The following is a 16752-nucleotide window of genomic DNA, read 5'->3' as shown; positions in this document are numbered from 1 at the left end:
TATTGTGGCGTTCAGTTAATCCAGAAGATTGTTCTGTAACAACAAGGTTAAGTTTATTTCTGTGTACAAGTGGAAAACTTCTTTTAGATCTACATGTATAACAGCAATACTATAATAGTTCTGTGCTAATTGTATAGTGATTAATTTGTATAATATTAATAAAATTATTACAAAACATGAATCCTCCCCTGTCTAATGAATAAATGCCCCTGTAAGACCTTGTATTTCTCTAGAGAGAAATTAATGCCCAGAAGTTGAATGTTTTTCTTGAGGTTGGGCAGGCAATACCTGCCAAAACCAGGATTAGAATGCAAGTTTCTGACTCATAGATCCATGTATAATCCATTGTATCACTGTAACACCCAGGGAAAACCAGTGCCCCTCACCCTTCTCTTCGCTCTCTCTTTCCCCTTCTCTGATTTCTGTTCTCTTATAGTTCACTGCCTAGTATTGATTAACACTTATGACTGCTAATTCCTCTTTTAAAATTTTTTGTAATATTCACAGAAACACTTTCTTAAAGATTTCCTGAAAATTTAGATTTTTGCCAAGAGGACTAGTAGTTTGGAAAGGCACAGTTTTACTTTATGGACATCACATTATTTTTCTCTATAATATCGTGATCGTCTTTAGTTGTTTTTCAAGAAAGATGTTTTAGTTTTTTTCTGAAGTAGGGCCTGCTGATTTCTCAGGAGCTCTTATATGATGGTAGATCATTTTAATAAAACAATTATTTTTTTCTTTTGAATATGATTTGTTCATCAATGGTATAACATGCCATTAAATCTTGGTAACTTTGCCCTCAAACCATCAGTCTGGTCTGCCCTATTCCATTTATTCTTGTATCTTTGATATGGACTCTGTCTTAAGTTTACCAGAAGGGAGTAATTCCATGGTTAAAGCTTTATACGTTTTTTCTTTTGTAGGCTGTAGAGCCAAGATGGGTGCAAAATATGTATCCCTGAAATTATAGATTTTCTGTTTTGATTCAGAAAGAGTTGTTTGCATAAAAGGAGTAATTAACTTTTCATTTCCATTTTCTCTGTATTCTAAATATCCTTTTTTTTGTTTTGAAGTGTTTCTTTATGATTTTGTTATGACATGTTTTAGTGGCTCTCATATAGAGTATGGCTGAGTATTGTTCATCTCTTGTCTCTGGTGCCACGTGTGCCTTTTCAGCATGTACTACAACCTGTTGGGCTTAAAAGAACAGCTACCTTTATACCACATGAGGAAATCACTATGTGATTGTTAGTTACCTATCAGTAATTCTAATGGTTAGGTCTTACGTTACCATAATGTTAACATAACCTTTATGTACATTACTGAGCCACCAATAGTGATATTCCTGGTGGATGACAGATACATGGTCTTGAAATGTCAGTAGGTCATATTTAAGAAAGTGACCTTTAGGAAACCCCTTCTCTTCTTTCTTGAAATTGTGCAATTAACTTAATGAAGAAGAGGCAGTTGGGAATGGATTCCTGCCTGCAGTGTTCCCAGGTGCTGCCAAGTACTGCTGTACACAAGGAAAAATGTGGTAAATTTCTCAGTGCTGGTCAATGTCCACCCTACTGATGTGTTGAATTGACATCTTCCTCCCAGCACATGAAAGAGCTATTATGAGTGTGTAAATATGTCATCTTCAGAAAAGAGAGCTATGGGTAAGATCTGGTAAATTTTTGTGATTCTAAACAAACACCAAAGAGAAGCAAGCACATGTGCCTGCATATTATTTGAACTCAAAGTTTAATGGATGAAATGCATCTAGGATTTGTCCTGATGGTGTTCATATTTTCTCGTCTTTTCTGAGGCAATTTTTAAATGCCAAAATACATACTGTACTCTGAACATTCTGGGTAAATAGGTGGCAAATTGTTTTAAAAGTTTTATTCATTTTCCTATTGATTCATTTTATTCTTGCTTTTGACATACGAGATTTCTTAAAGGAAACTTGCATAAAATTAGGCTTACTGCTTTTCTGGTTGATTAAAATATTTTTAGCATCTGTATGACCACTATGAAATTCTGTGGATGCTGGTGTCTTCCAAAGAGTTCCGAGAGAGAGTAAGTTTTCTTGTTTGGTTTTTTTTTTTTTAAAAACATTAAAATCATACTTTAAGCAAGCAAGCAAGTTAATTACAGTAAAGTGTTTATTCTGCACTTCTTTTTATCAAGTGTTTTTAGGAATTCACCTGTGATCTAAGCAGTTAGAGCAAAAAACAGATAGAAAAATGCTATATAGTTATAGTAAATGTGACAAAGTATAATATATAACTAGTAAGGAACTTTATGATATACTAACTATAATTGATTCCAGTGATTTGTCTGTTAAAGCCAATGCAAATAATTGTAACATCTGTCAAAAACCAACGACTAGCATGAAAACCTTTTAACATTTTGCACTTAATAAACTATTTTATACATAAACTACCTTATTGTTTATATTAAAAACTAAAAAATATTCAGTCTGTTCCAGCCATTCTAACAAAAACTTTAATAAGTAGACATTGCATAAAAATGACACAATCCAGCAGTTATTTTGTAAGGCCGGCATAATCATAAATTTACCATCCATGCTTTTCCAAAAATACTAACCCATATTGTTCTCCCTGGACCTGTTGCAGGGATGACTAATCCAGCTGCTGAGGTCTCCCTTTATGTGTTTGATGGAACACTTGGCTTGCTAGACTACAGCTGTGTGTTTATGTGCAGTGCACACCTGCAGAGGCCTGACAAATAGCTGTAGTATGCAGAGTATACAAAATTACCCTGGCAGTGCTGCAAATAAGGAAGTTTCTGTTTTGAAGTCCATATGTGTGTGAGCTTGAGATGCCAGCTGGGGTATTTATGTTGCATTGCACAGATGTAAAACTGCCAACTGATTTTATACCAAATAAAGGCTAATCTTTTTATACATACTTGGTGTCAGAGTTATGAAGTGGTACATAAGAATGTTCTCACGACTTAGCTCTTTTAAAATAAAAGCTGACATTAAAAATGCTCGAACTCACAATATGCATAGAGGGTAAAGATAAAAATGTACTGTATTTACTTAGATATCTGCTATAGCACAGTATCTTAAGGGTTTTATTATTAGTGATGTATAGTTATTAGCTGCACATAATCAGGACTTGATATATTGTATGCATATACACTATACTATATATCCTTTTTTCCAGGAGGTCACTTCAGCTCTGTGTTGAATCCAGTTTATGGGTTCTGAAATGTGAAAGCCCAGTTTATATAGCTACTTAACTTGAAAGCTTTGCTTTCCTATTTTCAAATGTGTTTAAGCACAGTGATAATTTTTTGTCAAATGTAATACATATTTTCAAAATTGTTATCATTGTTAGTAAACCTTGTTTGTGAAGATACTTTTAAAGGTAATATTTGCCTTCAAATAAGAAATTAAAATGGAAGCACTAATTTCATTTGCTAAAACTAACAAATAACACAGATAGTCTTGATTGTTTGATCATTTTAGTCAGTACCTTGACTTTTAGCATGAACTAGTTGCAAAGGCAACAAGATGAAATGAATAGTTTGTTTTGATGGTTCACTGCATATACAGAAGTACTGCATACTTAATCCTTTTTAAATGCATAAAAGGACAGCTTGGGGGGGAGGGGGTTAATGTGCAGATGTGAAAGTGGACAGTTTCTGTGCTTCTGACTACATGCTTTGGAAGTTCCTTAAGCACTTAGTTACATTTTTAGGCTTAGCACACTTTCCCTTCAATTACATTTTTTTTTTTTCCCCCCCTCATTACTGTATCAAGCAATTTTAGTACTGTTTTTAATTTGTTGTTTATTCTGGGCTACTAAAACATTTGAAGATGTGTAGAATTCTGCTTTGGCTTACTCTGTCACAATGTATACTTGAAACACATTTACGCTAAATGTGTAAGAACAAAGGAAATGGGAGCAACATTGAAGTATATCACTATAGAATGTGTCCCAAAGGACTTAGGAATTTATTTTGCTAAATGTAGCATACAGCTTAGAAATGACTAGCCATCACACACAGCTCACCAGTCTGGTGGAGCTTTTTTAAACCAAAAGGAAGTTCATACATACACACATGTGCATGCACATGCTCACCCTGAGACAGCAGTCTTGGGCTTCCTGAGCTTAAAATTAACATCTGCAAATATCCCCCAGAAGCTCAAACATTATCCAGATTCACAAGGCTTGGAAATACAATTTCTTGATTACTAAATTTTAGAGCAGAAATTTCAGGAATTAATATTAGTTAGCTGAAGACGTAATGAAGTACTGCAAGTGGACTGTTAACTGCTGAGAACTAGTCTATGTAGCAGAGAAGGCTGGGAAACAATACAGAATGCCAAATCTGAGTGAAAAATGGAAACACTTCAAAAGAAGTTACTTCTGCTAGATGAGTATAGGAAGTCTTAATTGTTGTTATATCCTCTATTTAGGAAGTATATTTAAGACCAAAAGAGCAGAATTCTATTAGTGTCTGAGGAAGTATGTTGCAAAGATGGTTTAGTTATTTTGTGTCAGGGCCAGCTCTCTTATAGAAGGATATCACTTCAAACAGATTGCCGCCACTGCAGGTTGCAAACACACAATTGAAGGCTTCTAGTTCTCAGCTCATGCACAGATGTCTTTCAATAAGTTTAGCCAGTAATTTCTTCAAATTGCTCAGTTTATCAGCAGCACATGTCATCAATCCTGGAGTGGTTGCTCAAGTCAAACTACAGAATCCTTAGCTTACAGACACAGCTGCAAACAGGTGAACAGGCAGAAAGTAATTTGTGCAGCTTGGTGGCTGTCAGACAAAAGACAGACAATCTGTGTTTAAAACAGATTGCAGGCCTTGTGTGAGCCAGACAAAAGGGATTTCTACAACTGCAAATAATTCCAAGGTTAACATATTTTCCTTTCTGCCATTAGGTGATTTGTTAAAATTGGAAACAATGAGCATTATAAATCTACACAGAAACTAGAGATAAGATGAAAGAGAAAAACAGATCACTAAATAAGTTTACATCCTTCTGTTGAAAAGCATACAACTGGCACTCATATAGGCCTCCTTTTTATAAACTAAGCTGAGCTATAATACCTATAAGGACATTCAGTACATATTTGAAATTATGGTAAGAATGTATAATTGGCAAAAGAAACAACATTGTAAAAAGAATAAGTTCATAGTAATGTTCCTCTGTATTAAAAAATTCACTTTTTCTTTTCAAAGTCTCCTTTGGATGTCATTCTAAGATACTGTGAAGATTTATCAGGATTTCATTTTAACTTTGAAGTCCTCTCTTCCTCAGATATTTTAATATTGGGTAGACTTATCAAGATTTACTGTACTAAGTATATCGGAGTTAAAATTTGTAACAAACAAGCTTACTGTAGTGCCAACCTAATTACAGTAAGTCAGAAAACATGTACTTCCCCAATCACAGATATTCTTCAGATGTGTGACTATAGAATATCTATTCCTTCTACTTCTCATGGGCTCTGTAAACTTGCCTTGACCTCAAAACTTCTTCTGCAGTGTTCCATGAGGTACTAATCAAGCTAATGTAATATAGCCCTTCTTCCTGTTTAGTTCAGTGAGTAAGTACTTACGTGCAATAATATTGATGGGTAATTCTATGCTTAGTTTAAGTTGTTCTGGCAAATTTATTTTCCATGTTATTTAAAACTTACCAACATAGAGATACGTGGATGGAAGGAGATGCAAAGAGTAACTGTCTACTTTAAGGTAGCATCTGGTTTTGTGAAGATACGATTCTGTGTGTAGAGGATAAATCAGTCTGCTAAAGACACTGTTTGGACTACATTGAAATCAATGCGCTTTCTGTGTGTAATATAGTAATACATATTACAGTGAATTCCTGAATACAATCGTGTGATTCTGGTTAATCATGCAAAAGTGTTTACAAAAATTACTTAAGTTGTCCTGTCAAAATTCACTGTTTTTTAAACAGAAGCTTACTTAAAAATAGTATGTTCTTTTTGTTACAAAGTCATGCCTATATTACGTACTTGAGTCCAATATGAATGTTGTCGTAATTGAAGAACACTATTGTTAGGGTATTGCAAGGTTATACTTTTATCAAAATACAGTACTAAAGAATTCTGCAGGGAAACCTTACACTGAGGTTGAGTTGAAGAATTCCTTAAATTTCTCAACTGATAAAGAAGTATGTCACAAGCATGTGCTTTAATAAGCTATAGTATAGAAGTACTCTTTTTCATGCTTCTTTTTTGACAAAATGCTAATTCCAAGATTAAATTGCGTCCTTAGTATATGCTATGTTGCAGGACTTTCGTGGTATTTGAATTTTATTTTTTTGTATCTTAATAGCAAGATTTTTAACCTCTCAGAAATTAATTGTGCTAATGGAGCTTTTCTGTTCTTTGGCCAGGGAAGATTATATATTAGCTTCCTTTTTTATGATGCTGACAGCATGTGTATTGCTTGTTGGTTGTGCAGGGTATATGCTGTAGATTGTAGCCTGACATTGTTATGGTGTTAGCATGTATGGGCTTCATGTATTCACTGTGAAGGTGAGATCATCATCTTTAAAGGATGGTTTTAATTTGTGTTGGTGAATCAAGTGGATACTGTATTTAAGGAGGGGAAAAAAGTGTACTCATGCAGGTTGCTGTCTGCAGTCCAAATTGCTGATCAGAGAGTCTTTATACACATCGGTAATGTGCTGTGCAATATAAGCTGAAATATATTCCACAAGGGAGGAAAACGGAATAGGTTACATACGCTGTTCCTAAGTGCAATGAATATAAAACTCCATTACTCACTTTAAGCAGGTGCTTTTTATATGAGGCTTTAAAGAAATATAAAACTGCTGGTGAAATGATTGGTTTGTACAGACACGAGTTAACTTCCAGTACTTTGACCAGATAAAGAGGCTAAAAATATTTCTACAAACATTTCTTTAATGATTTCAAGGATTAAAGGTTAATATCCTCCTGGTGTAAGAAACTGCCATTCCAGACACTAAATGTACTGTTTCTCTTTAAGTCCTCAGTAGTTGCATAGAATATTAAAAAGAAAATATAAACATTGTTATTAAACCTAGAAATTTTTTTTAAGTTTATATCCTAAACAATGTATATTTAAATTGCTGGGAGGAGCACAGTGATATCATAAAGAAATGCAGTGCGATACAGAAAACTTTGAGTAAGAGTGATATTCCAGTTAGAAACAAAACTCATCTCTGAAGAAAGTGAAATCTTGTCATCTATGCATGTGGAAGACTACATGTGAAGGGGTAGCCTCAGATCTTTCTGTTCTTTAAAGCAGCATATACTGTCTGAGAAGGAAAATCACGGGGAGACTGTTCAAGATAATACTGATATACTGTATTTTAATCTTTTTTCATGTAATCTCTATTATGTTTTACTTACCCACCCTGTCTGAATTACTGTCTTCTTGCCACTTCCTACTCCTTTACAGTCAGTGTCCCCAGCAGCAACCTCTGTTGTCCATCTTTTAACCATGCAACTGCTGGCTTTCTTCACCTCCCAGCTGAAAGGTGTTAATGTTCTCTTTTGCTTTCCCCACCATCCCCAGCAACTCAGGAAATCAAACTGTCAATGATTACATCTTAGATGTTAGTTCTTTATTATTTTTTGATAATACTGTTACTGAACACATCTGCCCTTCTTCCTTTGAGTTTTTATAAACCTTTGCGGTTTCTTTACTTCTCGAAGAGTTACTGTGTCCATCCTCTAGAATCCTCAATTTGTTGACCGTTTTACTGGTCCATAACTGTTCTGTCCTATATGCAATTATCTCAAATTGAGCTTGTGAGAGATTTCAGTCATTAGATATTCTGTTTGACAGCAAGCAGGTGACCAGGTGTCGTGTGTTACAGGGAAGCTCACAACCATGTTTCGGTCCAGGTGAGATCCGGCATTTCTTGTTTCTTGCATAGTAGGTATGTTACAAAGCACTTTAAGGTTTGCATCTGCTCTGGTGAATGAGGCTTTTTAAGGGTAAAGGAATACAAACTCGTAGGAAACCGGGCTTTATTAGTTTCATAGTTGCCAAGTAGCTTATTTAAATAGATGTGACTTAGAGAAATGAGCTCCACAGTTGAAACAGAAAGTCATGAGATCTGAGATAAGCTCTGGTTCCTCTAAGACTTTGTTCTTTCATCCTACATTTCGCTGTCCTAGAAAGCTGTAGATGTCCTTTTTCTCTAGTTGCTATGCACCTTTTTACTAAAAGAAGAGTGGTAAAATGCAGGCTTTATTCCAGAGCCTAAGATACATTGCAACTTGTGCCTAACATATTTGAAGATAAGGCATTTGAACTGGTACTGGATTGAACTTGAACTAGACTTAATAGAAACTCAGGATAGAAAATGCGGTGATCATTTTTTGTGATCATATTAGCATATATTAATGAGAAGTGTTTTAATATACTTTACATGTTAACATTTTGAATGAGCTATTGAACTTACCCTCAGATACAGCAAAGCTACTGTATTTGAAAGGGATAGGCCATGTATAACTAAGATGGAAGCAACCGATTGTGAGTGCATGCTTCTAACCAAAGGGTGCGTTTACTAGGGGTGGAAACCGTAAGCTCTTTCCTCTGTCCATCTGTCTGTCTTTGTCTTTTTCAGGATCTTGCTTCAAATACTTTATGGTGAAAGTTTCTCAAGTTCTTACTTATCAAGCTATCAAGTTTTTATTTATCTGTATCCTGGAAGCATTTACATCCATGTCATTTTTAGCATTTGTCTATTGACGATGTATAGATATGAGGATTGATAGGATATGCATTTTGAGAGTTAGAAATTCAGATTCTGATAGTTTTCCTGCATTTTCTTGGAAGACAAAAGTTATTTTAATGCATTAACTTGGGCTTCCACCATTTGTGTCGAATGATACAGCGGTATCTGAAATGCAGCTGTTGAATTGTGCAGAAAGGAAAATCAAGCCTTTTCTTCTTTTTGAACCTCTGTTTACAACAGCAGGAACAGTGCCACTAAAGCCACTTTAATCCTGTGTCCTGACCAGTGTCATGTTGCCAAATCTAAAATAATAGCTTTAATTAGGTATGCTTATAATTGGCATTACCTAAATAGCCTGAATGTTAGCAATAGTAAGGTTAATAATAATAAGCTGCCCAAAACTACACTTTTCACAGCAAGGTTTTAGAGCTATTTGCAATACTATATATGTTTAAAGATGAAAGGCAGTATTCCTTCTCTAAATGTTGGCTATTTAGACCAAAAGGAGCAGCAGTCAGACTATACATGGATTGTGTTTCTGTACCCTACACTGAGAACGTTTCAGGATGGTACTTGTCCTTTTGATAGGTTGTGGTAGTAAGTCTGTGAATGTTTGCTGGCCGGCCTTAGTACAGTGGCTAAAGGGAGTTCTTAAACATTTCCCAGCTCTGTTGTATTTTCAGAAAAGTTTCTTTTTCAGTGGTAGCTGTTTAGTTCCTCTGTAAGCATTCAAAATTAAAACATTATTTTACCTGACTGGATAATCCCTTAAAACAGATTATCAATAAAGAATTATTCAAAGGTGCTTCTGAGCTAGCATGCCTTAAACATATTATTCCAAATGTTCTGCGATTTCTTCAATATTGGTTTTCAGTCTTTGAATCACAGGTTTCTTATTTAACTCTCCATTTGAAGCAGGATTTTAGAAGAATCAAGAAATTTGTGGATTAAGGCAGATGGGGACCCGTATGAAGGCTGTTGTGTGGAGTCTTGAAACAGGAATGTAGCAACAGCGATTTGCCAGATTTAAGTGACTCTCCCTGTAGGTGAAATGCTGTTGTTCTTTAGCAAGCTGGGAAATTTTTTGCAATATGTGAATCTCCATTACTAGATGACGGTCCTACGTTTAAGAAATGGAGATGCCTTAATTAGTTTACAAGCAGTTTAAGTATTAAAGTGGTTAGTTACAGAGATTTTAATATTGATCTCCAAGGTGAAGACCAGTGTATGACTGGCTGTGTGCTTGGCCCTGAAATCTGTCTGAAAATACTGAAAGTACGTGAGGAGATTCATTTTTGTGTTATGTGTGTGCATACATGTGGCTTTTGCAGCTTATGTTCTGATGAAGAGAATGGTAGATACTTACATTGATAAATATTTTGTCATTGTTGCCCAAGAAGGAGGCAGCTTGACCTTCTTTAGAGAGTATTTCAGTCTGTCACTGCCTGCTTTCACCCTTCCATGCATTTACTTTTCCTTTGAATACCATGGTTGAAGGGAAAATGAAAGCAGAGCTATTTTTTAGGACAGGTTTCTTTTAGGCGTGGAACTGCGGCTCAAGAAGCTCAAGACAGTAGAAAATCTGTCCAGCTCACCATACATTAGAGGCAAGACAAGTCTACCATAATCCTGTTGTTATTGCCCTGTTGAGTCTTGGGAGTGGGTGGGGATGAAACAATAATTTCTTAGAATAGTGGTATGTAGACTGAAAACTGGTTGACACAGTTACAAGGAAATAAATAATTATGATAATCAGAATAGCAATATTAATGCTAAATAAAGTTGAGTTAGAAAAAAAATACACCTGTCCCTTGACACCTCCTTAAAATAAGCTGCCTGAATTACTGTTTTGAAGAAGAAAGAAAATAGTAGTCTGTGAGTGTCTACGTTAGGGCTGCAAAACATGGTCTGCAGACTACGGTGACAGATTAAAAATGTGGAATTGTGAACACAGTAAAGATGTTTGGGAAACTTCATCACAAAGATTTAGTTTTACTACAGAAAAAACTGAGAAAGTATTTGTAATCTGGCTTCTACATTTTAGAAAATCCCTCTCTCTTTCTAAAATGAGGAAAAACTCTCTTTTTTTGAAAAAAAAACCCAAAAAACCCAAAAAAACAAAAAAACCCAACAAAACCAAACAACCAAAAAATCCCCCAAAAAACAACAAAAAAACCCCCAGACACAAAACCCCAGTGTTTTTTCCTTCAGGTGTTGTGCGCGAGGAAACACAGTGATTGAAAGAGATGTTGAAGTTCCGATGCTGCTGCTGTTTTACTGCAACGAAGAACATGAAAGCTCATGCTGCCCCAATGCTTTGAACGTGAGAAGTAGGGCTGATGCCAGCTAGAGCTGGTCTTTGTGGCTTCTATTATGTTCGTACTGCAAGGAGGAAGGAATTAAGTTTGGTTTTAGCTTCAAGTTCCTCAGAAGTGCTATCTCTTTAACCAAGTTCAGTACAGACTTTCAGAAGTTCTCACTGAGGGCACTGTTTAAGCAGGGACTGAACAAAAATCTGTATCTCTCATGGAAGAAATGAGGTTTCTCTTATGCTTCGATTTGTTTACTACCTTTTCTGTGTTAGTCATGTAAAACTTAAGTATATGTTTCTGTGAAAATAATTAGACATTTTTTTCTTGATTCCAGTAAGACTTAGGCCTAAATATTATTTCATTTGGTTAATAGCTCCTTGCTTTTATTCATGGATTGATCTTTTTACTGAGTTTGAAATCATTTTGACATGTATGTGACAGTCTTTTACTGTATCATGTTGCCAAACCGTAGTTTATTGGTACTTAATGCTTTAAATATTGAAATTTTTCCTTTGAGGCCATAACCTAAATATGGGGAGAATTCATGTGGAGCTGCTTCTAGAAGTTTTAGTCATGCCTTATTCATTTCCTATTTCATATTTTGCAGTTCTCTCTTTTATGATCTTTCTAAAGAATTATTTATTGTGTTTCAGGGATTTGGCGGCACACAGTCCTGACTCTTGTCCTCAGAATCAGTAACATACCTCTTTTGGTGGTTTCCTGTCTCTTCTATTGATCAGTTTAGATTTTTGTCTCTTGGTTTTCCATTAATCATTGCAAATTCACCTTATTATGAGCGGATTGGTAGAAGATGTATAGGCCATTGGTAAAATCACTACCAATTAACTTTTTTTAACAGGTCTTAAATTATATTATTGCTCAGCATTAATACGCTTGTTAGCAGAAATCCTGGGCTGATCTATAAAGACACAATTGTGACCTGCCTTTAGGTATTTGATTCCCTCCTGCTTGCACATAGAATGTCACTGAATGCAGGGACTTGGGGCAAGCTACATAGTTGTGTTATGTACATGGAGAGGATCAAAGCTATGAATATTAAACCTATTCATTATAAATGGTTCACCAAAAGTGTCTAAACCTTCTGCACTTTGAAAAAGAGACTTGTAACTGGGCAAGGGGAATTGCCTTAGGTTCAGGTGATTTTTGTCTTCGTGATGAAAGTCTAGTTAGACATCCTAAGTTCCTTATTGTAGGCTCTGTATAGGATTTTAATATTTAATAAATGGGTTTTCTGAATATCCCTCAGTCCAGAGCTGTGACACGTGAGCAGAATTAGTTTTTCTTGCAACTTTTCCTTGATTACTGTGGTGTGCTGTGGTTATCAGGTGTTAAAACTGAGAGCAGGATGATGTTACCATTTGATGTCAAAGCAATGTAGAAAAGGAGGGGCATGATTATGCTATGTTTTCCTAGCACTTTTCTATCTTCTTTTCAAACAGTTGAAAACAACTGAGACAGTGTTCATCCTCTCTCTCTAACAGGTGTTCCAGAAAGAAATAGCTTATTGCTGCTATCAGTTACTACTTTGTATGCATTAAAATATAATTGTTAATTATATGATCATGTATTGAGGGTTTGTGGGTTTCTTCAAGGCCAAGCCATTCAGCTTTCCTAACTTCCCATCATGATCTCTAACTGCTGGCTGGGTGAAAAAGAGTGCCTTGGCTAGTTTGAGCTATGCTTTGCTGACTGTCACGAATATGCTGACTGGTCAGGTAACAGGACAAATATATCCACATTTTCTTGAAGATTGTAGGAAATAAATATCTTTAATGCTGCCATATCTTGCTGAAATTCAACTAATCTGAAAGTTATTTGGTGAGGCAATAGGAGTGAACAGAAACAAAAAGGAAGCACGATCATGTGAAAGTTGGTTCCTTGTTTTCAAATATGATACTAAAACAAAATTCAAGTTATGCATGTAACTAACATGGACAGTTTTAGTCTTAATGCGGAGAGGTTGTCCAGGGTAATGCATCTAAAAGTGGACTCCATGATGGAAAATATTTAGTTTTAAAAGTACTTAATCTTCCATAGTGAAGTGAGAGAAATGTATCGGACATCACACCTTGTATTTTGAAGGCGTAAAAGAGTTGCTGAAAGATGGAAACAGCAAGAAGCTACCAGTTTTGAGAAGACTTGAAAGATGGGAGTCAAATTATGAACTCAGATTTGTTTTGCTTTGACTGTAATCTTGGCTGCTAATAACAGTATTTTATAATCTTTGTTTTGGAATAGGCAGAAGACAGGGAAAAACATACTTTATTTTCTCTGCTCCCCCCCCCTCCCCCGCCCCAGCACAATGGCCTCTAATTGCACAAGTTTGTAGGAAGTATGAGAAGGCAGAGTCAAGAGTAGGAAATGCCTACAGATACCCTATCTGCTTTTGACAAATTCATGCATTATGTCTGATACCACACCTTAGACCAAAGGGGGTTTTCAGCTTTAAAAGAGGCTTACCCTGGGCAAGACTGAGAATGAGGGTGTGTGTATTCATGAGACTAAAACTGGTAGCTGATCTTTCAGCCTGAGAACTGGTGGGGTGTTGTTAGTGGCAGGCACACAAATGGGTTGCAATGAGCATTCTTTGAGCCTGAAACCTTCCTGAATCACAGATTGGGAAAAGGCTGGACATACCTCAAACACAGAAGACGGGTTAAATTTTGATAAGAAAGTATGCATAGAATGTGGAACCTACTTTCACATGGCAGTGTGGTTTACTAAATGTCATGTGTCTCTTTGTAGGTGCTTCTCTCTTCCTACCTTGGAAAGTACTTTTTATTAAAAATGTATTTTAATGTCTTACTAGAACAAAACTTAAATAAATATATGTCAGGAAGTCTGCTTACCAAATTATTTTGTATGCACCACCAAATATACTTCCAATGTTTTGGAACTGGAATAGGCACAGTGAACTAAACAGAATTACCAGGTTTAATCCTAAATCTTCTGTTTCCTATCATTTTTCAGGAATTTTTCCTTACTAGTTAATATGTATTAAAGGTTGCTCTTTGGGTTAAGTCTTTGAGAGATTGTGCAAAAAACTAATGAGCTCATTCTGTAGAGAATATATTAAGTTTCTTTAACGTATGTAACTGTCTTGAAATACATATCAAAATGCTTTTAAATTTTTTTTACCTGATACTCCATAATACTTTCCTTGCATAATTATGGATTTTGGAACAAATTCTATGTTACATATGCAAGGAAACTGTTCCATAATTATACTAATGTTTGCATAATTAACAAGCTGCTTGCCAATTTTAACTGACAAATTCCAAGTCACTTTTGCATGAGGGGAAAAAAACCATAAAAAATGGTAACTTCTGTTAGTTTTTCCTTTTATACTTCTTACAGGTGTTGAAACTATTTATTTCTAATTTGCAAGTAAATTTATGTATTTTTTTCTGATAGGCAGCTGTACAGAATAGGAGGGCTGGCTTCCTCCACCCATGCTCTGGGGCTGTTTTGGGGGCTGCCCTCGAGCTCTGCCAACATATCTCAGTCCTGACTTGTAAGATCCCCTGCTGCTGCTGCCGCGGTTCTAGGCAGCTCTTCAGAAGTGACTGCCAATAGCACCGATTTCTTCCAACTGGTGCGGTAGTTTTCTGGTGTGCACAAATGGGGGCTGAGGAAAGACCACCAAAACTTATTTCCACTTGTGACCTAAGGCAAGGTTTGAACTCCAGTTTCCGTTGAAAAATGGCAAGTGTGCCGTTGGCCTTCTGTGCCGTTCAGCTGCATGGATTTAATGCTTTACATTGCTACTGAGTAAAATGTTGTTATCTAAATGTAAGCTGCAATACTTAGTCATTTTAAGATCCTGAAATGAAAGGGTCATAATAAAAACATGAAAGAGAATAGTTGAGGTGGCACTTATAAAGTGAAAACAAAAGTGTATGTATGTGTATATATACATATTTATTATTCCAATTTCTAAGTGGCCTTGTGTGTTTTCCTCACAGTATCTATATATATTTTATGCATAACTGTTTGTATTAAAATGCCCATATACAGCATTCTCCCATTTCCATTTAAAAACTGTGAATCACAACAAAAATGCTATAAGAACATCTAAGGTAGATAATTAAAGTATAATTAAGTTTAAATACCTTGGTGAAGGAATATAAAAATATTTAAATTCAACAGGCTAGTACATTTGCAGTTTTCTTTTATTAGGTGTGAAATCTAAGAATCCCCTGCCAACTCTTGAGGGTTCAATCCAGAATGTTGAATTGAAGTACTGCGGCACATCATTGGTCAAATGTGCCTCTGGGACCGTGGGATCAATAAAAATTTGTGCCAAAGCCCCAGGTATGTGCAGCTGGACCATGTAAAACTTTATTGCCTGTATAGGAGAATTGGCCTTGCTTTTTACAAGGAGAGTTACTGAAACAAGAATTTACTCATTGTTCCTATGAATCAGAGAGGTGTTTTTGTATTCTGTTTTGGGTTTTTTTATTATTATTGTTAAGTGTGCCAGGATGATCCAGTCTGGCCCCAGTATAGTCAATTTTTACACTGAATAAAAAAATAAAGACTTTTTTCTACTGAGACAAATATTAATCTAAAAGCACTGAAGAAACTGGAATAACTCTGCATTTTCATATTACACAGAATATTTGCATTTTGCTTTATTTGTAGCATAATTTTAATGTATTCTGTTTGTTGTTTCATGTCTCATTTTCCATTAATGCTAGAAGTATGTATTTTGCTTGTGAAGTTTTTCAGGGCTCTGTGATAAATAATTTTTAAATTTCTTTAATAGAGTTTTTCTTGAAGAGCATGCAGTAACTTTGCCAATCAATGTCTATGATCTCTTCATATATAAAGGCAGCTAATGTCAAGACCATTAAAAATGTAGTGTATTTAAATTGAGTTCATGGTGATTTTTAAAGATATTATTTTATAAAGTTAGGATGGAAATTACTGTTTTAAAGAGAATTGATTACTGTATTTGAAATCCTCCTGGATGTAAAGACATTTATAAGATAACATTAAGGAAGTTGTTTAATAGTTTATATGAGATTGCTCTTTCTATTTCCTATTTTAATTCTGTACTTACAATGTTAATAGCTGTTCTCTTTGGACTAGTGAATGTTTATGTGTTGAAAATTTATCTTGTTATAGCAAAAGCTGTAAGGAGCCTAATCTTTATCTTAGGTGATGGTGGAAAAGAGAAGCTGATTCCTTTAATTCAAGGCCCTTCTGACACCAGAGACTTACACAGCAGTAAATGGCTCAATGAGAGTAGAAAGCCAGAATCTCTCTTAGCTCCAGATTTGGTAGCCTTTACAATCCAAATTCCACAGTATATGGACTACTGCCATAATTCTGGTAAGTGCAAAACTCTTGTTAAGCTGGTATCGCATTACATTTTTCCTATCCAATGTAATTTTCAAAAGAGGGCTTGATATAAAATGTGCCAAATGCCGAAGTATCTTTTTCACATACTGCATGCATTAGAACTTTACTTTAGCTCACTGTGAGACAAAAACTAAAAGCAGCATTTTGATGTATGTCATCTTCAATAAGGAATACTTCATTGACTTTTGTTGCTTTTTAAATTATTTATACAGAACCTTTTGTAAACTCTTTGGGGGGGGGCAGGATTCATGTTGAAAATATTAGTTTTATTCTTTCTTCCCTTTATCTGTTGGGTTGAGTTTCTTATGC

General features: G+C 35.4%; 1 protein-coding gene across 1 annotated transcript in view; it reads left to right on the top strand.

Annotated features, from left to right (window-relative positions):
* Nucleotides 1-16752, top strand: part of VPS13B (vacuolar protein sorting 13 homolog B) — a 484683-nt gene that overhangs the window by 140546 nt on the left and 327385 nt on the right. Inside the window, exons 18-19 of the mRNA XM_050892705.1 lie at nucleotides 15256-15390; nucleotides 16240-16413. Of these exons, the coding sequence (XP_050748662.1) occupies nucleotides 15256-15390; nucleotides 16240-16413 (309 nt within the window). The remainder of the gene's footprint in view (nucleotides 1-15255; nucleotides 15391-16239; nucleotides 16414-16752) is intronic.

The sequence above is a fragment of the Gymnogyps californianus genome, chromosome 2 (genome assembly GCF_018139145.2).
Source record: "Gymnogyps californianus isolate 813 chromosome 2, ASM1813914v2, whole genome shotgun sequence".
Lineage (NCBI taxonomy): Eukaryota > Metazoa > Chordata > Aves > Accipitriformes > Cathartidae > Gymnogyps > Gymnogyps californianus.
The sequence above is the reverse complement of the archived record's forward strand: the minus strand, read 5'-3'. Positions and strand labels throughout refer to the sequence as shown.